This window comes from Crotalus tigris, unplaced genomic scaffold (genome assembly GCF_016545835.1).
Source record: "Crotalus tigris isolate CLP2741 ecotype Arizona unplaced genomic scaffold, ASM1654583v1 scf7180000017601.7605149639:7615979, whole genome shotgun sequence".
Classification (NCBI taxonomy): Eukaryota; Metazoa; Chordata; class Lepidosauria; order Squamata; family Viperidae; genus Crotalus; species Crotalus tigris.
Genome location: NW_024096505.1, coordinates 7,382,500 through 7,406,936, shown reverse-complemented (window position 1 = coordinate 7,406,936; position 24,437 = coordinate 7,382,500). Strand labels below are relative to the sequence as shown.

General features: G+C 35.9%; 1 protein-coding gene across 11 annotated transcripts in view; it reads left to right on the top strand.

Moving 5' to 3' along the window:
* The window catches only part of DOCK3 (dedicator of cytokinesis 3), a 182,786-nt gene that overhangs the window by 34,835 nt on the left and 123,514 nt on the right, over positions 1-24,437 (top strand). For all 11 annotated transcript variants that reach the window (XM_039319577.1, XM_039319619.1, XM_039319561.1 and 8 more), the window contains exons 7-14: positions 132-216; positions 2,229-2,270; positions 3,830-3,984; positions 6,128-6,209; positions 8,060-8,120; positions 10,937-11,084; positions 20,732-20,820; positions 24,273-24,398. In XM_039319577.1, coding sequence (XP_039175511.1) covers positions 132-216; positions 2,229-2,270; positions 3,830-3,984; positions 6,128-6,209; positions 8,060-8,120; positions 10,937-11,084; positions 20,732-20,820; positions 24,273-24,398 — 788 coding nt within the window. The remainder of the gene's footprint in view (positions 1-131; positions 217-2,228; positions 2,271-3,829; positions 3,985-6,127; positions 6,210-8,059; positions 8,121-10,936; positions 11,085-20,731; positions 20,821-24,272; positions 24,399-24,437) is intronic.

The following is a 24,437-nucleotide window of genomic DNA, read 5'->3' as shown; positions in this document are numbered from 1 at the left end:
ATTTACAGTAAATTGCTGAAATGAATGAAAGCTATTCTTCTCAAATCTGAATCCATTTAAAGGATCAAATATGCATCTTGGAGATATTTTTTTAAAATTGATTCCGGGTTTGTTGGTTTGTTTCTTCATAGGCATTTGGGCTTGGATCTTGTCCCACGGAAGGACTTTGAGATTGTAGATTCTGATCAAATCAGTGTGTCTGATCTATACAAAATGGTAAGACTGTTTATGGAGAAGAAGGATATGTTTAAGAACATTTTGTGTAACCAAAAATTATTTATGTAACTGTGACAAGTATGGTATATTTAGGACTGGAAAGATTCAGATTCAAATCACCTTTCAAATGGGTGATTTTGGCCAATCAATCTCTCGGATTAATTTAAAGGATTGTTGTGAGGATAAAATTACAATAGGAAAACCTAGCATCTTATTTAAGATTTTTCTGCATCTCATATTCAAAGGAGCTTGCAGCAAATATATTTATTTAAACTATAATGATCAGGATTAAAAGAATAATAAATAAATATTTTAATTTTCCAAGGTGACTCATTATCACCTTAGTCTTTCCCAGCATGCTGGTTGGGAAATTCTGGCAGTTGAAGTCCACACATGTTTAAATTACTAAGATTGAGAAACACTGCTTTATACTATGAGTGGCACCACTAACAACAATTCTGAACAAGACAAACTGTACACATAAATTAACATAGAACAAGTAAAAAATTTGTGATGGTGTAGGGTTTCCTGCCCGAGCAGGGGGTTGGACTAGATGACCTCCAAGGTCCCTTCCAACTTTACTATTATTATTATTATTATATGAATGATTTAAAGTTATTTGGAAAAACAAAGGCTGTACTAGATTCCTTATTAACAAGCACAAAAGAATTCAGTAAAGATATTGTAATGAAATTTGACATTGATGTGTGTAACCATATTAATAAAGATAGGTAGAATTGTTGAATGTGGTAGAGTACAGCTTAATAATGAAAATTTGATAAGGTAATAGCCTTATCCTTAGTGAAACAAACTGTGAAGGAAAAAAAATGGGATGAATGACTGTTAAGAAAGGAACCTTGATCAAGGAATCAGTCATGGAAAGCTCTTTAAAACAACAAAAGTGTAGATAAAAAATAATTGAAAACCAATTTGTTAATTGAAAAAGCAAGCCAATGCATGATCAATACTTGAAGGATATAGAAAGGAAAAGTTTAAAAATCCCACATTGAGCTAATTAAAATCAGAAGTGTTAAAGAAACAAGGCTTTATTTTAGCAACTCAAGTATGTTTGCAGTTTTGAGTTATTATAACAATAATAGGAACAATAAATACAATTTTGGCCATCTAATTGTATGAAGACCAAAATTCAATATGGAACAAACCACAGCAAATGTTGCCTTTATAGTGAAAAAGCTGACACAATTGACAATTTGATCAATGGGGGCAGCAAAATTTCACAAACTGACTACAATTAATTTCCAGAATTATTCATTGGAAATTTTGCTAGAGGTTGGGATTGAATGTAGTAAAAACTACTGGGACCATGAAATTGAGAAGATTTTGGAAAATGAATGTGTTAAGATCTTATGGGACTTTAAGATCCAAACAGATAGACACTTTATTCTTAACTTGCCTGATATAACAGTTATCAAAAAGAAGAAAATCTATTTCATTGAAGTTCTTATACTGGGTGAGGCTAGGATTGAGAAAAACTTAATACCTTAATAATGCTATCTTAATAATATTTAGGCCCTTTGTTAGGACTTGAATTATTAAATTTCCAACAGTCTTAGATGGACTTTCTGATAAGCAGCTTTGGGTACAGGTAGTCTTCTACTTTCGGCCATTTATTTAATAACTGTTCAAAGTCATGTCAGCATTGAAAAACAAACTGGTCCTTACACTGATGATCACTGCAATCACGTGTCCAAAATTTAAGTTCTTTGCAAGTGGCATGTATTTTTGACAATTGCATTTCCCCAGAAAGTCCTCTTTGCCCAATCGTCAACTTAAATGTTTGTGTTATGATTGGCTAATGACTTGTGTGTCATTACCCAATTCCATCCCCCCCCCATACTTTTGGGAAACTGGCTTAATCATTATAGCTAATTGACTGAATCTGTTCAAACAAATTAATTACATATTAAAGAGTAAAACTAATTCTGCTTAATTAAGTAAAGAACGAAAGCAGTATATTGAGAAAAATAACACTTTTCCCTTCATCTTTACAGCATTTATCCAGTAGGCACAGTGTACAACAAAGCATATCACAGGTAAATTGACTTATAAAAGCACCATCACTTTACTAAATATCACATGAATAATAATACATGTAATGGTATTAAAAGGTTTTGTTTGACAGTGCCAGTGTACAGAAACTAATTTATTTTCTTCTGCAGCAACTTTAATCTTGATCTTTGTTTAGAACTGCTTGCATTAGTTTGAAAATGGTATAGAATGTGATATTCATACTGTACACAGGTCTGTGTCCATGAAATGTTTGGGTTGTGTGTATTTTCTCTCTTACATTACAAACTATATAGAATGTATTTAGCACAATACAGCTGAATGTCAAGATATGGAAAAGGTCTGAAACATTAGTGGCTGCAACTGTGTTGCTGCTGAAATAACTTCAAAAGAAAGACTGTGTTACTAATGATTTCCATGAGCTTCCTCAATTTTTTTCTTACCCTACCTTCCCACTTGTGTATATAAATCTCATAATTGTCTATTTAAGTAGAGACAATAACATCACTGTAAACTTCAACAAAACTGGAGCCAACAAGTCTTTGATCAATGAGATGAAAAAGGAGTTTAAAGGAAGGAAGAATAGTACCCATTGTCTCTGTCTGATCCTCATACTTATGGATGTCAGCTGGATGGATATAAACCAACGTAACTGAATATACAGTACTTGCAAAACATTTCATCATTATGTATAGGCTACTTGCAACTATATATAGCTAAATGTTAATTATGTTTAAATAACTCACCTATTCTTTTCAACATAGGTATTATCTCATTTTCTTTTCAACTGCATTCCACAATTCAGGAAATGGTTAAGATGGTGCTGGGCTGCAGTAACTTAATATGGACCAAAACCCCTGCTTTATTAAGCAGTTTGCTCACATTTATGGAATCTTACATGTGGTTGTGAAATTTAATGTAGAGCAAAAAACTGGAATTTTTTTAAGGAAACCTCAAGTGTTAATAAAGAACTTATAAAAGGAAGAAAATATATAAAATTGCTGATATTTTATTATAAGGGTTTGTTGAGTTGAGATTGTTACAGTATGTACCCTCACATATAGTTCATAGTTATTCACAAAACAACCCTCTCTTGTGCAATAGATAAAATAATAATTTTAAAAAGAGATGGGGGAATGGGTTTACCTCCAGATGTTGTTGAACCACAAGACATAGAAACCCATCCAACATAGCCAGTGCAGAGAAATGCTGGGGATAATAAGTTTCATTTAATAATGAAAGACTACTTTTGTATCTGGATTTTCCACATTCCAGAATAATATGTTTAATACTGAATTTTATGTAACCTACTTTGATAGTAAATATTGTAATGTAGTTTTAGTATAATACCAGGTATGTATCCTCATTTTTTTTCATCAAACATCCAAATATATTTTGGTCTCCAAATTGTTACAACTAAAAATCAGTGCACATGATGAATATTTATAATAGGTATGTTATTAAATGGAAAACCTAAAGTTTCTAAAAGAAGGAAGAATAAGTCACTTGTTCCATAAATAATTGCATAACTATTGAATACTTGTACAGAAAATAAAGCTCTTTTCATTTCTTTTTTTCAAATTAGGTGGATACGATAAGGCCACGCCATGGAGAAGTATGCCGTCTGCCAGTACCTCACCATTTCTTTCTCAGCTTAAAGAGTTTCACATACAATACCATTGGAGAAGATGCAGATGTATTCTTTTTTTTATATGATGTTCGAGAAGGGAAGCAGATCAGGTAAATCAGGACAACTTTTTACTTTTTCAGAATATATAGATTAGCAATAGCAGTAACACTTAGACTTATATACTGCTTCACACTGCTTTACAGCCCTTTCTAAGCAGTTTACAGAGTCAGCATATTGCCCCCAACAATCTGGGTCCTCATTTTACTGACCTTGGAAGGATGGAAAGCTGAGTCAACCTTGAGCCGGTCAGGATTGAACTGCTGGCAGTTGACAGAATTAGCTTGCAATACTACATTCTAACCACTGCGCCACCACAGCTCAGTATTGATACTTTCATTTAGAATCCTCATTTATGAAATATTTATATATTTATTAATATAGTTATTATGAAATACAATTATGAAATATTTCATTATGTATTATGAATATGATGTCACGGAATTATCCTTCTACTGAAGTAGAAAAGTGCTCAATTAATTTGCTAGTGCTAGTTCTTTATTACATTCACTGAACAGAATTCTACAAGTAAATAAAATAACAGTTTCTGTTTCAAGTATAATAAACAAATCTATAGCTAGATCACCAATCTGATCAAAGTATGTCAAACTTTATCAACAGTATTACAAAATTTTATCACATTCAAGGAAAACATCATACTACCCCAACAGGTGTCACTGTACATAAAATAAATAAAAAATGTTTTGGTACTTCACCAAATAGGGAGTTATGAAACAGATCCCAGTGTCCTTATAGAAATTGAATTATAAAGGAATATGGGCTATAGATTCATTGGGTCCTTCTTATGGCACAATTTTAGCTCTTAAGGAACATTTTAATATTTGCCTTTGGGAATAGAAATTATATTAATGTTAGTTCTTTTCGGTGTTTAGGAATAGTTATTTGATATAGACATCTTTCTGACTTATCAAATGACTTGAGTACTTCAAAACCTATTTCTGGATAAGGCAATCTGGCCCAGTTGCCTTACCAAGTCTCTAATGTGTCAGTCAATCTTTTATTACTATTATAGACCAGAATTAAACATTAATATAAAATAAAACAAAATAGAACAAGACAGAACAATTGACCTGGCTTTTCTCCAGAGGTTCTGGGTGCTCCATCACTGGAGGTTTTAAGAAGACATTGGACAGCTATTTGTCCAGCGGCATAGACTACAGTCTTCTGGGTTAAAGATTGGGCTAGAAGACCTACAAGGTCACTTCCAACTCTGTTATTCTGTTATAATATTATATTATAGTTAATGGTGAGATTATTGATGGGCAACCAAAGCCTGCCTAATTTAATAGACAGTATAGCAGACTTTAACTACTGTACTTTCAAAGAAACTGTATCATACTGATGCAATAGTAAAGGTTGTACATAAAAGAGTTCAGAATTTCTAGGATATTTTACTAGGAAAGGAGTTATAAAATGAGTCTGTGAATACTTATAAAAGGAATAATATAACAGGGCATGAGCTATGGTTTCATTGGACCCTTATCCACAGGAGCACAGTCTCAGCTCATAACTCGACGAGTTAGCGGGCGGCTGGTTGAAGGGACTTTATATTAAAAAAGTCCCTTCAACCAGCCGCCCGCTAACTCGTCGAGGTCCCACATGGCCAGATGCATCCCAGCACCCATGCACTCACTGACATCTGTGTGCAGTGGCTGATGGTGTCAGGCAGCAGCCACCCCGGCCCCTGCTTCACCTTGCCCTGTGACAACGGCACCCTCGCCTTGCCTCGCCTCACCTCGCCCAGCAGGACGAGTCTCCTGTCCACCGCTCCATCTGCCAGAGACCCCCTGGATTTCCCCCAACTCTGCCTGGCCCCCACAGGTATCCCTCCCCACGAGCAACATCGAGGTGATCATGCCCACCTTGGCCACACCCACCCAATCTGCCACACAGCCACGCCCACCCAGTGGGCTCCGCCCGCCTGGCACCCGGCAATAAATAAGTGGGTTTTGGGTTGCAGTTTGGGCACTTGGTCTCTAAAAGGTTTGCCATCACTGATATAGGCTCTTCAGAACTGCCAAGGAGAGAGATCATAGTGTATTGGTTGGGTGAAGTGAGAGGTCAGTTGTAACCCTTCATCAAGATAACCTTTTTTTGAAAATCTATAGATTTAATTCTGACTAGAATAGAATAAAATAAAGTATTAATGATAGACAAATCCTTGTTGCCTTTCAGTGAAAGATTTCTGGTAAGGTTGAACAAGAATGGGGGTGCCAAGAATCCAGAGAAGATTGATCGGATGTGTACACTTTTCACAGTATGTATTGCTTTATGGTCTGTATTGTCAAGTGAGACTTTTCCTCTCCTTTACCATTCCAGCCAAGATTAGTTTCAGATACAAACAAAATTTGATTCATGCTGAATTTACAAATTAATTCCATTTTTATCACATAGAAAATAAAAGAACAATGTTCCTAATTGTAGTTTGGTTTGAAATTGAACTTCAAGAAGCTTCTAATTTGATGCAGGTGTTTGATAATATATTTAATAGTAGGTGATGGTAGAGGGATTAGTAGTAATCTTGAGACTTCAGAGTTGCTAACTTACCTAGGATGCCCATCCTAGGATAAGAGGATCTCCTATGCTCACTAATATCCAGTCTGATTTACCTCAGTTTATAGAGTAACCAAGCAAGATCCCAGACTCATGTGATAGCTGAATTTGAATTTTTTTTTTTTTTTGAGTCATATTCATCACAAGGACCAACAATCTTTAATGAAAGCTTGGGTAAGAGTGGTAAATAATAACTCTAAAAATCTAAATTCTATTGTAATAGATTTTCTGTGCTGATTTGTGAAGAAGACAATTAAAAAGAAATATAGGTAGTCCTCATTTAGCGACCATTAAAAGTTATGATGCACTCCTCAAAAGGTACTTATTAGCTGGTTCAAGAGTTCTGATGGCAGCACTCCCCAGTCACATGACTGCATTTCAGGCACTTTGCAACTGCTTACCTTATGACTGGTTGCAGTATTCTGTGGCCAGGTGATGCAGTTTACAACTTTTTAAAATCAAAAACTAGCTGAAAAGGCCAATTACTGGCAAAAAACATCCATAGGAATGCATTGGCTCAACAACTATCATGTTTGCTTTATGACTGCTGCAAAAAAGATTGTAAAATTGGATCAGTTACGTGGGTACCTCGACTTACAACCATCATTACTTATAATTGAAATTCAAAGATCCATTAGGATCATAAGTTGAGGACAACCTGTTTCTGACACGGTCATTTGCGAATGGTTAACATTTCTAAATTTATAATACCACAAATTTTGTAAAACATTATTGTTTTAAATACTTAAACGAAATATGAGTTAGGGTCATGCCAGCTGCTGTTTTGTGGTCTTGTTGTGAGGAGCAACTGTGTGGAGCACTCATAGACGATCTCAGGTCCTCTTGTCTGGAGAGTAATTAAAGTCTTCATTCTGTCCCAGTCATTGGTTCCACTTTAAGTAGTGCAATCTTCAGTTTGCTATTTCTTCCCTGGAAGTCCAGACTTCCTTTCTAAAATATTTGTGATTATGAGTTTTATGATTTATACTTTCATTGTAGTTTAATTATTTATGCTGTCTTTTAGCTATATGTCTAAATAATAGCTTTGCAAAGTAAGATGGGTAGCATATAAATTTGATAAATAATATATAAGCAATATGTTCAAAGTGTATGAAAATATGTAGATTGAAAGCAGATAGGTATAGGGGCTATCCTTTAGATGTTCTGGAAGAAAAATAAATTTATTTAATAAAATATTAAAACTAATGATAATGTTCTTTATTATTTTTAGAAGAAGAAATGTTATTTTATATTTAGAAAACTAAGACTGACTATTTAGTTCTAATATAAATGATTATGTGTAGAGTTTCGTGTTATTTTAAAAGAGAAATCAGTGAAAAACTTCAGTTTCCAGAAATTTTTTAAGTTTAGAACAATGAGATAACATTTATAAATTTCTGTGTTTTTATTTTTATTTTTCTTTCCTTCCTCCCTAGTCTTTCATATCTTTTTGTGGACTTTGTAAGAAACATAAAAGCTGCTTTTCTGAAATGTAAATATAACTTAGAAATGTTGTTAATTTATTTTTTCTTTTGCATCTTTCCTATTTATAAGGACCTTGGCAGCAAAGATATGAAGAAAGATTTGTACATAGTTGCCCATGTAATCCGAATAGGTACAGTATTCCTTATTAAAAACATTTACATTTTTTATTTAAAGAACAGAATTAATATATAACATGATCTGTTGTATAAGTTGTGATAGTTTCTCTGTCTGCTAGAGACAGTAACAGAAGATCACTTACGTTTTAATACTAATTGTTAAAGACTTCTCAATTATAAGCATACTTGCTAAATATTTTAATGGAATAAACATTAATTGTATATCTATTCCAACATATTGCATGTGTTATTTTTATATTATATTTTATATTATAAATCAATCTGTTAGAAAGGATAATAACACACTTCTGGCAGCGCCTATCTGAATTATGTTTGACCTATTTTGATTTCTTTCAGTCTCTGCTATTTCTGTAAAACCTAGGGATCCACAAGAATTTGATGGGGATCACAGGATCATTAAAAAAAGCCACTGGATTACATTATTCTCCCTTCTCCTCTGCAAGGAGTTTGAATAAGAGATGGGTGACTGCCTTTCCCCCAGAACTAGCTTTTTCTTCATCTACATGCATATTCTATCTGACTTTTTGCCTGCCCCCAGAGTCTAAAAAACATTTTTTAATAAGCTGTCCTTATTTTCGAAAGGATAGCCAGGATATTAAAAGGGACCATTGCGGCTTACAAAGTTTGTGAACAAAGAGAGCTTGAAATCCAGCAGACAGTTTTAATTTGCGTAACAGCACCAGATTAATGGCTATGTCTTTTCTCCTGATCCCTGTCAAAGATGTTGGACTTTCTTTTCTTGATTTTAACTTGGTTATTACTTTGTCCTAAATATAGTGGAAAGAGACAGGATGATTTTTAAAAGATTACAAGTATAAGCGCAGCTTGGATGCAGCCTCAAATTCCTTTAGAATGGGACTCCTCTAGAGTGAAACACACATGAGAATTATCTTTGTGCACTGCATTTTAATTTCTAGCAGCTTGAATCTTATGGCAGCTTTCTACTCAAAAATATGTTTTGTGTAAATCAAATTGAAAATAATGGGTAGCTAGGAGATTGAATGCAAAAGCAAGCAGGCAAGCAGAAAGAAGATGACTGCTTATGTGGCTTCAGCCAGCCATTCATAATGGAAAAAATGATGCAATTTCATGTTAATTCATAAATGCTACAGTAATTAGTACATCCATTTTTGTGAAATTCAAATAACTTTAATATAGAATTTGCATAAATTAAAACAAGGACAAGTTTTGTGTTACTGCTTATTTTCTATCACTAGTTTTGCCTCATGATCAGGAGTTATGGGTTTTGTTTTTTAATTTTTACTGACAACCTAAAAGAACCTTTCATTAGGCGAAAGGGGCACCGGTAGGGATATGGAGATTGCAGAGAAACTGAATAAATTCTCTGCAACTTTCTTTATTGTAGAAGATAAAAGACAGATCTGTGAGCCTATATTAAGTTTATCAGAGCAAATTAAGCAATTTGAGAAAACAATATAGGATATTTTGAGAAAATAAAATATAAATAATTCTTGGGTCTTGATGACTTGAATTATCAGAGATAAAATTGCTACCGGTAATTTCCCTGCAAGAATATATAACTTATCCCTCAAATTCAGTTTAGTGCTAGAGGACTGTAAAGTAGCCAGTGTGATACCAGTTTTAAAAAGGATTCCAGGTGAAATATTAAAAATTATAGGCTTGCAAGATCAATCCTAGGAAAGTTGTAGAAATACAATTTAAAGACAAAATTACTAAGTAAACAATGAAGAAAGTTTACTGAAAAATAAATAAGCATAAATTCTGCAAAGATAAATTCTTCCACAACAATCTATAATTTTTTAAAGTGGACAAAAATGATTCTGCCAACTGATTTTTCAAAAAAGCCTTTAGAGAATTCTTCATCAATAGTTTTTCAAGTAAACTTAGTGATCATGATGTATGAAGATATATTCTTTATCATTTATAATTGGCTAAAAAACAAAAGGTAAGGTTTAGGATAAAATGGTCAATTTTCTTAGAAAATAAAAGTGTAATTCCTTAAAGATCTGTGCTGAGATCAGTGTTTTTATGGTTTATGGTCAAGTTATCTTGGAATAAGCAGTAAGTTGGCAGGGTAATGAAATCTAAAATTTATGGCAAACAGCTCTAGAAAGGGTTTTTTTGCAGAACAGTAAAATGGTAAATGAAATGGCAAGTACAGTTCAACTGAAGCAAGTGTAAAGTGATACACATTGGGTCACTCACATCCCATTTCACATATAGATTTATGTAGTTTGAGCTATTTCACCCAAAACTAATAAGGAAGGTGATCTTGGGATCTTAGCAAATAGCTCAGTAAAGTCACAATTCAATGTGCAGCAACTGAGAAAAGGCAAATGTCATATTAGAGATTTTCAGGAAAGAGATTAAAAATAAAACTGTCAAATTTTAATCTGTTTTCATTAATATATTTTGGCTAGAACCTTTGGGATTTCTTAGTACGGAAAGAAAGGCACCTGATGAAGATACGATTGAATCAACCATGACCTGGAAAATAAGTTTATGACACTGTTCTCCTTTTCTCGAAACACTAGAACCCACATTAATCCAGTGAAACTGATTGAAACAGATTGAGAAAAAATTAAAAATAATTAATTTATGGAATTTAATGTAAAAGATAAATTGATGGCAACTAATATGAATTATTTTAAAATGCACTGGATAAATTCATGAGATGGCTATCGGCCTCAAGAGTTGTGGGCAGCATGCCTCTCAAACAACTTATAGGGAACTTGCTGGAAGAGGAAGCATCTAGCTGTAAGAAACAAAATACTGGACTATAAGGGACTATAAGGATTCAGAAGAGCTTTTCTTCTGCTTGTTTTAGGACGTATGTTGCTAAATGACTCAAGAAAGGGTCCATCTCACCTGTATTACCGGCGTCCATATGGCTGTGCTGTATTGAGTGTCTTGGATGTAATTCCATCAATTTCTGAACTCAAAGAAGAAAAGGATTTTGTTCTCAAAGTTTACACGTAAGTTTATTTAGTTGAAGCATTTAGTTGTTTTTAACTCTGTTATACTCTGCCCAGAATCACTGTTAGTGTGATGAGTAGCTGTATAAATTGATTTAATAAATAAGTAAATAAATAAACAGAAATGCCATAATCTGTTAATGTCAAGTCTAATATTTTTCTGATATGTAAAATATAGTTTAGGATGTGTTATTTAAAAATATTAATTAAACAATTAAAATGTATTATCATCTATGACAAGCCAATATGTGACTAACATATCTGCCTGCAACACTTCAGATCTAAAGTTGGAAGTTGCTTTGGAGAGGTGTATCTTCTACACCCGTTAGTATCTTCTTAAAGAGGCTACAACTTTAACTGAAATTATTTGGTAGCCACACAACTACAGGAAAATTTATGTTTGGTTTAGCTAGTCAGTGATAAGACTGCAGCAAGATGCTTTGGAGTGGGTATGGATATGCCTCTGGTGCCTCCTTAACAAGAACCCATTTTTTTCTGGGATTGTGCAATCCAAGATAAAATGTACAATTATTTATCAAAGCAATGATTCACTTTTTTTCAGAAGAGCAGCATGAAACAGCAAATAATTTGTAGGCAAATTAAGAAATCACTTATGGTGGCAGATAGAGATGAACTGCTTCTAAGATGAACAAGCTCCAAGAACCTTTTTTTTAATAAGTTTTTACTGAGTACAAAGAAAAAAAAGGATTAAAAACATTGAACATGGTAAATCATCTTTGACTGACATCTCAGTCCATATTGTACATTAATTACATATAATATATCTATATACAACTATACATTTCTGGTCTCTATCTTAACTTATCTCCTTACTGTGACCTCCATTTTTCCCCCTCCATCTATAAAATTTATTCCATATTTGATAAAATTCTGTTTCTTCCTGATTTTTTAATCTTTTAGTTATCCTATCTAGTACTGCGCAATACATAATTTTCTTTATTAGTACTTCCCCACTCGGTACTTCCATTGCTTTCCACTTTTGAGCAAATAGTATCCTTGCCGCCGTAACCACGTGAATAATTAAATATGTATCCTCTTTATTTACATTTTTCTCTAGTATTCCTAATAGTAAGGTCTCAGGTTTGTATTGAATGTTTTGCCTAGTAATTTCTATTGCCCATTCCCAGACCATACGCCAGTACATCTGTGCTTCTCTACATGTCCACCATACATGAAAAAAGGTGCCCTTTTCTTTTTTACATTTCCAACACATAGATGAATGTCCGTTATACATTTTGGCTAATCTGGCCGGAGGGAGATGCCATCTGTAAACCATTTTATACAGGTTTTCTTTATATGATGTCGCCAATGTGATTTTATTATTTCACTCCCATACTTGCTGCCATTGATCCATATTTATATTATATCCTAGATCTATTGCCCATGTCACCAATGTTTCTTTAACCTGCTCCTCATATAGCTTATATTCCAACAGGTGTTTATAGATATTCTTTATTTGTTTTTTCTCCGGGCCTAGCAGTATTTTATCTAATCCCGTATCCTGTCTGTTAATACCCCATTCTTGCTTATCCTTCATGTATCTTGCTTGTATCTGGAGATAAGACCACCACTCCATGCCAAGAACCATTTTTTAGAAGTTCCCAAGGCCTTCCAAATCATCTCACTGGATTTAAGTGGCAGAGGGGCAACGGTTAAAGTGACTTTTATCTATTGCTCAATTATTTAATTAATGACTAAAATAGGCTCATTGTATCTCCACTACATTAAAACAGCTATATTTTTCTTGAATCCTCTAAGGACATTTCCAGACTGAGCTGCCAAAAGTCAGAAGACATATATTCAAATAATATATGTGCAATATGTGTGTATGTTTATATGTATATAGAGTAGGAAGGTTAAAACTTTATGTATATTAAATTTCATCAAGAGCACAAATCACAAAAAATTGTAAAACATTTACACATATCCTTGTGAAACATTACCATATTATCACCTGGTCTCCACCAATCCTTATAAGATAGGGGGGGAAACCCATTCTCAGTTGCAAAAATAAGATAAAATAATTGCATGCTATTTCTTATTCAATCGTTGACTAATTCTGATGATGTTACCTAGTTTGGGTAATGAAATGTCTACAAGAAGACAACCAAGTTCAAAGAGCACCAAGGACCCCTCATTTCAATTCTGAGCTACAAATATTCTCCATTGTTGGATATAATTTTCCTAGTGATGAGTCAAAATTAATCATGGAGTTTTTAACCAATCTACTCCCAAATGTGCTTTTTCAAAAAATCAGTTGGACTTCCTTTGTTTTTGCTTGAAAACATTTTTCTTCTCATCCAAGAAGCTTGGTGGTGTTGTATCCCTCCCTCTCTGTTGACAGGAAGCTGTTCAATTTTAATGTAGATGGGCTCTTTGATCCCTTTTTCAAACTAGCGGTCCTTTCTGTCCAGAATGTGGACTTTGCTGTCTTCAAAAAAGTGCCTTTGTCTTTAAAATGCAAATGGACTACTGAATCTTGTCCTCATGGGTTTGTGTGCCATGCGTTGGTGAAGTCATTGTTTTATTTCTCCAATGTACAGATCTACACATGTCTCACTATATTGTATTGCATATATCAAATTGTTCAGTTTATGTCTGAGTGTTTTATCCTTGGGGTGGATAAGCTTCTGCCATAGTGTTTAAAGTGTGGATGTATATTGTGTTGGTTGAAAATCTTCCTGAGCTTTTCTGATATTCCTGCAACGTATGGAATGACAATGTTGCTTCATTTGTTGTTCTCTTCTTTGTTATGGAGGAACTCTGGTTGGGTTTTTCTCTGGATTTGATGAAGGCCCAGCTGGGATGATCACAAGTTCCGAAGGTCTTCTTGACATGTTTTAGTTCTTTTTCATTTCCATCTTTGCTGGTAGATAAACTTTCAGCCCAATGTTGAAGGGTTCTGATCATTCCCATTTTGTGCTCCAGTGGGTGGTGAGAATCAAAATGTAAATACTGATCTCTGTGTGTGGGTTTTCTGTAAGCTTCTATAAATTTAATATTAAGGCTTCCTTAATGTATACTACACAATCCAGGAAGGCCAGACTATTTTCCTTAACATCTTCCTGAGTGAACTGAATGTATCTGTCCACAGAGTTGAAGTGTTTGGTGAAGGCTTCCAATTCCTGTGTTTAATCTTGACCCAAGTATTGTCGACATATCTATACCAGTTGAATGGGTGGAATTCCTGTGAAGGAGTTTAGGGCATTAGTTTCTAACCAATCTATTGTTATGTCTTAAAGCAACATTTAGAAAAAAATGAAATATTCTATCATTTATAGTTCTTGTGTAAACTCTATCATACTAATCTCTAGACATAAAATCAACATAGAAATATTTAGGGATATTCTTTGATCTCTATTGTTTTAATATCTAGCTTATCCTATATGTGGGTATTCTGTAACATACTTCTGAAATATAATTCATTATATTTGTAATTATATTTGAAAGAATTTGTATATCAACGTCTTCTGGCTTTTGAGGAAAAGAAATTAGCTATTTCTCAAGTAGTAGGTTTAAAAAATATTGCAAACAGCTATCATAATCCCAGTAGTATGGTCATGGAGGAGTTCAGAAATCAAGTTGGTGATTGACACACAAATCCCTTTGTTTTTTACACATTTACACGAGGGCAAGGCTTCATGAAACTGGTATATCAAGCAACCCCTACCCTCTAAAAAATAAAAAAAATATTAACAAAAATGAAACATCATACCCTCTGGAACATCATACCCTCCAAGGTGAGATCTGTACTGACCTTCCTGACCTTTCATAAGGCTTGAGTACCTGGTTTGATCAGTGGATCTGAGGGTATCACTCTGAAGGTGGTTAATAGATTGAGAGAAGCCTCTTCTGTGATCTTCATATTCCTTTCTTCCCCCATCTTTTAATCTTTTAATGATGATTTTTTTTATAACTAAGATAGTTATTATTATTTTGTCTTTTAGAGTTTCTGGTTGTAAGCCACCCAGTATTGCCTCTAAAGAAAATAGGCAGCACATAATTCCAATACATACATACTTACATACATACATACCAAGAGTCATCAAACATTTATTCCATCTCACAGAAGACAGGTACAGTTATTGTCTTGGCCCAATGCCCAGATAAAAAGTCATATTTTAAAAACTTTCCTGAAGACTAACAAGATTGGAACTATCCAAATCTTAAGGAAAGCACATTCCTAAAGGCAGGTACCTCAGCAGAAAAGGCATATTTCATAGGTCTCTTTGGATAACATTGCCTCAAGGAGAATCCTGGCGTATGCCTGCTCTGGGAAAGAGCATCAAATGGGCAGAAATAACTGGAGATAAGCAGTCATGCAAGTAACCTGAGTCTCTGCCAAGAAGGGCTTTATAACAAACCTTGAATTGCACTTGGAAACTTATAGGGAAGTAGCACAGCATGTCAAATATGGGCATTATACGGGCATGTTGTGGTACACTCCTAACTGCCCATACTGCTATATTCTGAACCAACTGCAGTTTTTGAATGGTCTTCAAGGGTAGCCCTATGTGGCAGTTGTCCAAATGGGAGATGACTAAGACATGAATGTCAATCTTACTAGTTAGACCAAACCAGAAAATTTTGTTTGTTTGTTTGTTTAGTAAGTATGAAATTTATTTGCTGCCCATCTTGTCTCAAATGACTTTGGGCAGCTTACAGCATAAAAACATTAAAAAAACAATTAAAATCAACTGTAGAAGAAGGTTAAAAATGGAATTAGCTATAATAACAGAACCTTCCATTTTGATATACCTCCTTCTCCTTCTTATACTTTGATTCACTGGGGAAACATTTGCTTCAGCAATTTCCAAAGGCATTGTTCTAAACTTAAAAATGTCATAGCCCCTTTGCATAGGTAACTTGATATTTCCATCAAGGTTATCCTCCCTATTTTCCACAGCATGTGAAGGGTACAATTGGCACTCAAGAGGCTGTGTAGAGGCTCTTCTAAGCATGGCTGCCACCTGCTCCTCCATTAGCAGCTGTGAGTCCAAAAAGACTTCCAAACTGCAAACTGTTGTGAATGAGAATGCAGCCCCTTCCAGAACCTACAGTTCAGAGGTACCCAAAACCCATTTACTCTTTGCCGTTGACTCAAAGCCTGTTCTTCCCCAGTCAGGCCCACAGATCTTCCCACTGGAAAATATCTTGACAGCATCACTTGATTGACCCAGGGTGATGATTCACAAATAAGTATTATTAGCATAGTGATATTAGTTAACTGAGTGCTGACAGATGATCTATCCAGAAGCTTCATGTAGATGTTAAGTAAAAATTGTGAGAGACTAAAGCCCTGAAACACCCTGCAGAGCAGGCATTTAGAGCTACCCTTTTCTCTCCCCACTGATTGTCTTAGTATCTGAATGGTTTTGCCTACCACCTAGTGGTCTAAGCCCAGGTGATCAGCTGCCATACCCTACCCCTATAATCCAGCCACATCCATACTACTGCTCTGGCTCCTTTGCTCCTATCAAGGTGAGCAGAAGCAAGAAAATATACCAAAACTAGTGAATAAACTAGGGTAGGTTTTTACACCCAATTTTCATTTTCAATCCAGGCGAGGATAAGCAACAATACCTCAGATAACTTCCCCCTTCAGCCCCACAGAACTACTTCAAAGTCCAGTCAGGATAAAGATTTTAAGTTCAGAACTGTTCTCCAGTCAAACTTTCTGAAGGTGAGGCTGTTAAACCTGAAATCCACTGAGAGATGATGAATCCAATCTACATTCTAGCTTCTTTGATGTTCACAAGTGCCACCCAAGATGGCTGCTATCTCCCTGGATATACCTCAGCCTAACTGCAGGATGATGGTTGGTTTTCCTGCAAGATCACCAGCCGGCTCCCGGTCTTATTGATATTTGACATTAATGCTCAGTTGCCCCAACTCTCTGAAACATTGATGACAGGCATATCAGAGCCATCAGTCTCATCTTTGCACAGCCAGGAAACTGGTCATTACAAGTTTGCTACCATTTATCAGGAGGAACATCTTCAAAGGCACCAGCATCACTACTAGGCTGCTCAGCGGCTGAGTGGCAGTATTTCTATCTGGAGTCTCTTGCTGCTAAACTGTTGATCAGAGGCTCCATCCCAATCACTGTCAAACTAACGTTGCCAGCTCTTCCTCCAATTCCAGTGAAGACATTACACAGTTGTCCAACAGTTGCTTTGAAGACTTTGAATACTGCTGCAGAGGGTTTCTGGGGAACACCAAAGAGCATACATGCCAACCAAAGAAATACCAGAAAACTTTCCTAATTTTCTACAAGCTTCAATGCATCCACACAGAAGATATAACATATTTTCCTATAACACCAGTGGTGTGTCTTCAGCAACATGTAATTTGTCTTAGCACCATGACAAGAGAGAGAAAGAAGGGGAGAGACATAACACTATCAAAATTATAAAATTCCATTATTTTTCTGAATTCACATCAAGAGAAAACAATAATTATTTCATTTTCCCTCAAAAGTGTTATACTGAAGTTGCAGTAATAAACTAATAAAATGCCTCCCAAGAAGACCAGGCAGGTGATGCAAGATGAGCTAATTTTACTTTATTGTAAAGCTACATTAACAGATTCTTCTAAATCTTAAAGTACAGTTCTCCCACCATCTTTTTTTAGCACTTGATAAATTAGGATGGATCCTTTCTAAGTTTATTTCTCTGCTCATTTTGCAGCTGTGGGCTCCTCCCCCTTTTATCTGATCATTCCCTAGGCAGCATCTTTTCCCCTCATTTCCCTAGGGCATGGGTAGGCAACCTCGGCTCTTTTATGACTCAGCATAGCTGACTCAGGAATTCTGGGAGTTGAAGTCCATGAGTCATAAAAGAACCGAAGTTGCCTACCCCTACCCTAGGGCATTCTCACATCCCAATACAACTACCTACGTTACATATTTTAAAATAATTCTGTGTGAAACTCCATTGGGTAAGTCACCCTATTATAGTTTGTTGTGGTATTACATGCAAACATATAGGGGAATAATTTTGTGTTATCATACTGCAACCCAGTTTTGTCATTCTACACTCTACCACCATGAATGTTTAGTTTTATTTTTTTTAAATTTTGCTAAGTATATTATTTTTGCACTGTATTGCTTGTACTCATATAATCAGAATACCTGTCACCACTGGGAAATAACTTGCTTCTGTGCTTCCATGTTCAACATGAAATACTATAATTTTTCATTGAAAGCAATCGTGTTTATATAGGTCCATTTCCTTTATTGGGGGTGAATCAGAGTGGTACAAAAGATTATGCAAGCTTTGAAGTTTTCATTAGGCAACTGAATTCTGCATTTCAAAGTCATTTCCAAGGAGATTTTACTTTGCATACATAATTAATACTGGGTTTGTTGGCAATAGATTATAGCTTCATGAGAGAAAAAGGCTTTTTAATGTATATACCATTTCCTCCATAGCAAAACTCAAGATTTCTCAAAACTTCCACTCCAGCTAGAAGAGTTTTTGTTCTTTTGGAACGTGCAGGCAGTTCTCTAGAGAAGGGAAATAATCAAGAAGCTAAGGATTAGAGCCCTCAGCCTTTAATAAAAGGAAACCCTACAAGAAACTGGGAAAAGTCCAAGAAACAAGCAGGGTTCAGGACATAATAGAAAATATTTAACAAGTTTAGCTGAAAATATTGCCAGGGACAATTTTTCCTACTTTGATGGCATATACTTAAAAATAATATTTTGTCTCTGCTTAGTATTTCCGTTTTCCAAATTAAATGGTTTCTATAAATTAGGAACAGTCCAGCATCATCATGTATTCTGCCCATATTTCTGTTTGTTATTTTACGAATGGTACTTTCAAATCACTATCTGAGATTTGAACAACTCTGCATGTTTATCTTCAATGCCTTTAAATATTTATTTGGGACTGCTTAAACACCAAAAAGAATTTTTACTTTTTTTTTTTGCTTTAAAAACATGATTTTACAGTAGTCCTTGTGCCTTATTTAATAACCTGTCACAACTGTGTTGAAAAGGTAATTTTATGTCCAGTTCTTGCACTTATGTCTGTTGCATCATCCCCATGGTTAAATGATCAAGATTTGGATGTTTGCAACAGGTAATTGTGAATGTCACAGCATCTTGTGATCACCATTTGTTTGCTTCACAATTGGCTTCTAACAAGAAGAGTCAATGGAGAAACTGGCAGTACATTCTTGGTCACATGATATCTTATTTAATAACTGCAGGTGATTTGTTTAACAACTATGGTGGAAGTGAGGCTGTAAATCCACCCTGGTCACATGTTGTCTTGTATGATGACCTAATTGTTTAGAGACGGAGTTACCAGTGGCATTTGTGGTTGTTAAGTGTGGACTACATGTATTCCACTTTTATAAGATTAGTATATCTCTGAAAAAGAGGAGAGGAAAGAAAAGGCGGGTTTTTCTAGTCATAGACCTCAATGCCGGGAGATGGCACTATAGATTTAATTTTTTTCTCATTTTTTTTCTCTAATTTAACAGAAAATGTGGGCACCCTGTTTCTCTTACATACCATGGCTGCAGAGAGAATGCCATATAAAGCACTCCCTAAAAGGTAGATGGTTGCAAAAAGTGCTACCACACACAAAGCAGGCGATGGAGCGAGGTGTAAAGGAGTTGTCACATTCTGGGAAAGAAAAAATAAAATTTTAAACCATGACAGATGAAGAGGAGGTGGATATTTCAGCTTTATCCCATAAGTGAGATCTCAGTCTGCCATTAGGTCTGGCAGGAGAGGCATACTTCGGGTTTCATTTACAAAACAATATCATCTGATGGGACTCAAAAAGAGAGCCTTTTCTGTCACAGCAACCACCCTCTAGAATGCTATTCCCACAGATATTTGATTGACAGGAGGGTTGAGAACTCTAAACTTTTATCCTATGGACTCAGACATGCTGCAATAACGTAACATACCGTGTTTCCCTGAAAGTAAGACCTACCCCCAAAATACATTTCCTTCTGCCACAGAAGAAGTGGGCCAGCTGGGTGGGGCTGCTGCTGCGGCAAGGTGAGTGGAAAAGACACCCCCCAGAAATAAGACCTGGTGCCTCTTTGGGAGGCAAATAAAAAAATAAGACCAGGTTTTATTTTCGGGGAAACACGGGTATATAACCCCCCCCCACACACACACTATATGTCTCTCTGTGTGTGTATAAGTTCCTTGTACAGTATTTTTTATTTCAAATGTCATCATCTAATTGAATGAGTAATTATTCCTTTATTTATTCATAATTTCAACTTTTATTATGATCCATGAATGTTAAGCTCTGATACCATCCTTTTAAATTCTCAAATAGGAATATAAGATATGTAAAGAGCACCATTTTCTTAACTTGTATGATTATATAGACATAGTAGAAACACAACATCAGGCATTGAGATATATCAAGAAGCTGCTAATGGATTTCAAATATACAATAATGAAATTTTCAATGAAAGCAAAATTTTTCTTATTAAGGTGCATCATCTTAGATATTCACTTAATCTGAGTTATATAAGATTCTATTCTGTAATGCTTCTCATTTAGTTGTAAATAATTTAATTTCTTCCCTATGTAATTATGTGCATATTTAATTTCATTGACAGTGGCAAATAACATTGACTCTATTTTTCAGGTGCAACAATGAGAATGAATGGTATCAGATCCATGAAAATATAATTCGCAAGTCGAGCACCAAATATACAGCACCCAGTTCAAATTATGGTAATATTTTATTTTAGCTCTTTTAAAGATACATATTTTCTTTGGCAATGAAAACATTGTACTTGCCACATAGTTCACATTTTAGAGTCTGTGGTCATGAACAGTCCTCAAAGAATTATCTTTGTTGGGTATAAAAATGTGGGTACAGATGCTGGGGATTTTGCAGAACAAAGAAACGTGTTTTTTTTAAAAAAAAAAAATCCAGTAATCTCTTCAGCATGGCTAATTGTTAGTAGACATGAAATATTCATTCTCTTACCTGGGATTTATATTTCTGGCTTCAAGTTGATGTCACATGTTCAACAAGGAATATATTGTACCTGCTTATAGGTTGCTTCCTCCTCCCCTAAACGTATTTGCATATTTATCTGGCAAGGAGGGGAATGCAGAGAGTATAGCATGAGAGAAAAGATGAAGAGAGTGGGAAGTTTGCAGGGGGTGCTGCTAATATCCTTGAGAGGAAAAAAAACTTATCCTTTCTCCCAGGACATATTTAGATTATTGGGTTTGAAGCAAATCAATACCTAACGTAAGAGGTGCATGTAAGGAAACTGTGATGCAGAATGGCAAGAATTCTGTTATTATAATAGTATTGTGTGTTGCAAAATAGGACAGCTTGAAGCACTTGCTTGACATTCATTTTCAGAAGCAAAAGTCTAATAACTATATCAACAATTAACACTCATATGTAAAATTGGCTGTGGCACCTGTTTATTGTTAAATGAGATGTAACTGACTGAAAGTAAGAAAGTGTGGCTGATGTGGCAGTAACAGGGGATAGTAGAATAGAAGAGAAAAAATTGGAGAAGATCACAGAATATCAAGTTCTTAAAATCGATTTTCATCCTTGTTAAAGTATCAGATCAAAAGCCCTCATGCTTCCAAATTATTTATGCCATCTATTATTTAGAGTAATTATATTAACTAAATACAAATAGAGCAATACTATTTTTATATACCTTATTTTATGTACACTTAAAATCTACTCAACCAGCCTCCTGGGCACTTTGTTGTTCCTGTTACTCTAACAGCAACTTTGGGATTGATTTAGTCCCAGAGTTGTCACCCTAGTATTCTTATGATGACAGAAAAAGTTTTAGGTTTTAAATCTAGACTTAAACTTTTCAGTTATGAGGAATAGCAGATTTTTTTTATTCTGATTGGATAATTGTGGCATTTTGACTGCCTCAGTAACAGACCTGTTTGACTTTTATATTGAATGTGGCTTAATTTTATTCAATTTAATTAGTTATATATTATTTTTAGTTTTTATACTGTAGGTCAAGTTTATTATTTTTATTGTAAAATGACTTCCCTTTTGCTATTCCATTATTTCTCTTATAATTAGCACTGCCTAGGTTTTAAACTATCTACATCAACATCTACATCAGCAGAGGTCAAATGCCCAGCCTGGTCCTCAAGCACCCGCGGCACCAAGCCCAGCCCCACTACCCCAAGGGGGTGCCCAGCTGCACTTACCTCCTCCTCAAGGCTGCTGCTGCTGTGCTTGCTATCCTTAGCCAGGTTGCTCATGATGGGTATGAGGGCAAAGTCAGAGGGAGGCCCACTCCCTCTCCATGGGAGGAGACCTGGCTTTGTATCCAAAGCTTCCTTAGCAATAGGATGGGAGACCCCCAGGATAGGCCAGGAGGAGGGGGCAAGGGGATGGTGAAAGGGTAGCAGGGCAGGACTAAGGCAGGACTCCCTCTCCTTCCTTCCTTCCTTCCTTCCTTCCTTCCTTCCTTCCTTCCTTCCTTCCTTCCTTCCTTCGAACAGAATGGTGGGAAAATATTTGAGATGAGGGAGGGACAGGCAAGAAACGCAACTGGGGAGGTGTCACCCTTCGTGAGGAATGAAGAAATGCACCATCGCCTGGAAGTGGCCAGCACATGGCCCTTGCCTACTTCACATGTCTGGCTTGGTGGGCTTTGGGGGAGGGGACACCATGAGCAACATGAGAGTCGACGTTACCTGCACAATGCCGTCCAGCCCCCAGCCTGCCTGGTTTCAGCAGGTAGAGAGGCTCTCTCCTCACAGTGCCAAGAGGCTGAGCCAGGTAGCGCAAATCCAAAAAGAAGCGTGATGCCACCCAGCCTCCAGCCTGCCCAGTTTCAGTAGGCAGCAGGGTGCTCTCCTCACAGTGCTGAGAGGCTGAGCTGGGCAGTGCGAAGCTTGCCAGCTTTGCGCTTTGCTGCCTGCTGAAATCAGGCAGGCTGGGGGCTGAGTGGCGACGCACTTCTTTTTGAATTTGTGCCGCCTGCTCAGCCTCTCGGCACCCCACTGCCTGCTGAAACCCCTCCCCTGGAGCCCATCAAGCCAGATATGTGAAGTAGGTGAGGACCATTTGCTGGCCACTTCCAGGCGATGGTGCATTTCTTCATTCCCCACAAAGGGTGACACCTCCCCAGTGTGCGCCCAGGGGGCAGGGCCAACGCGGCAGGGGCCAGTCCCTTGCTGTTTCCAGATGGCCTTGTGGAACTAAGACTGAATGCATTTCAGCATAGATGGCCACCACAAAATTGTACATTGGCTCCTGGGCGGCCTGGGCCGGGGCCAAGGGAGCAGGGGCCATTCCCTTACTGTTTCTAGGATGGCTTCGCGGGCCACATGAAACCATGTTGCGGGCCGCATCCGGCCCCCGGGCCTTGTGTTTGACTTGTCTGATCTACATTATTGTATATTCTAATTTAATTGATACACCTTTATTTCTATTTGTATAGTTTTATCAGATATAAATACATATATCATATCATTAATATGTATTAATGTTAATATATATTACTATGTATTGTTAATATATTAATATATATCGTTATATAATTATTCTTATCAATATAATACTGTTCTTTTGAGAACTGTATTGTTACCACTTGGCTTCTGAGTACAATTCAGGGTGCTAGCTTTTACTTAAACCTTTCTTGGTTTAAGACCTGTATATCTGTACACCACTTTGTCCTACTAACATCTTCCCACTTGTGGGAAGTGGCCAATACTGGACGAAAGTAATTTAGTTTTAATTCTGTTTATTTTAATACTTTTTACACATACTATATTTTATGACCTATATCTATTTTACTTGCTCAGCATTGAATGTTATGTCTATAATTTGAAGGTGCTTCTGATAAGAATAAAAAAGATCTTCCCACTTGATAAAATGGTGTAGGATAGGCTCTTTGTGTCCTGTCACTTGGCATTACCATTTGCAGGTGTTGCCCATCTCCTCTGAACAAATACACAACTAGAATTGCTTTGTGCTGCTGTTTCCATTGTGTTGAAGAGGACAATCTCTTATATTATTTTATGCTGCCCAGAGAATCTTCAACATAAAAATATAATAATTCCTATTCTCTGATAGTATTATGTTGTCTTTAACATAATTCTGGTAATTATATTTTTTATTTGTTTCATAGTAAATTGAACTATAAGGATTTAATTTTGTTCCATTTTTTCAGGACTTATAATTTCTCTTCAACTTCTCCGTGGAGAAATGGAACAAATTCGAAGAGAATATCCTATTATCTTTAACAGAGGGGTGTCTATTACAAGAAAAGTAGGATTCCCAGATGTGATCATGCCTGGTAAGTGAATGAAAGTTCCATTTATAGCACTTATTGAAT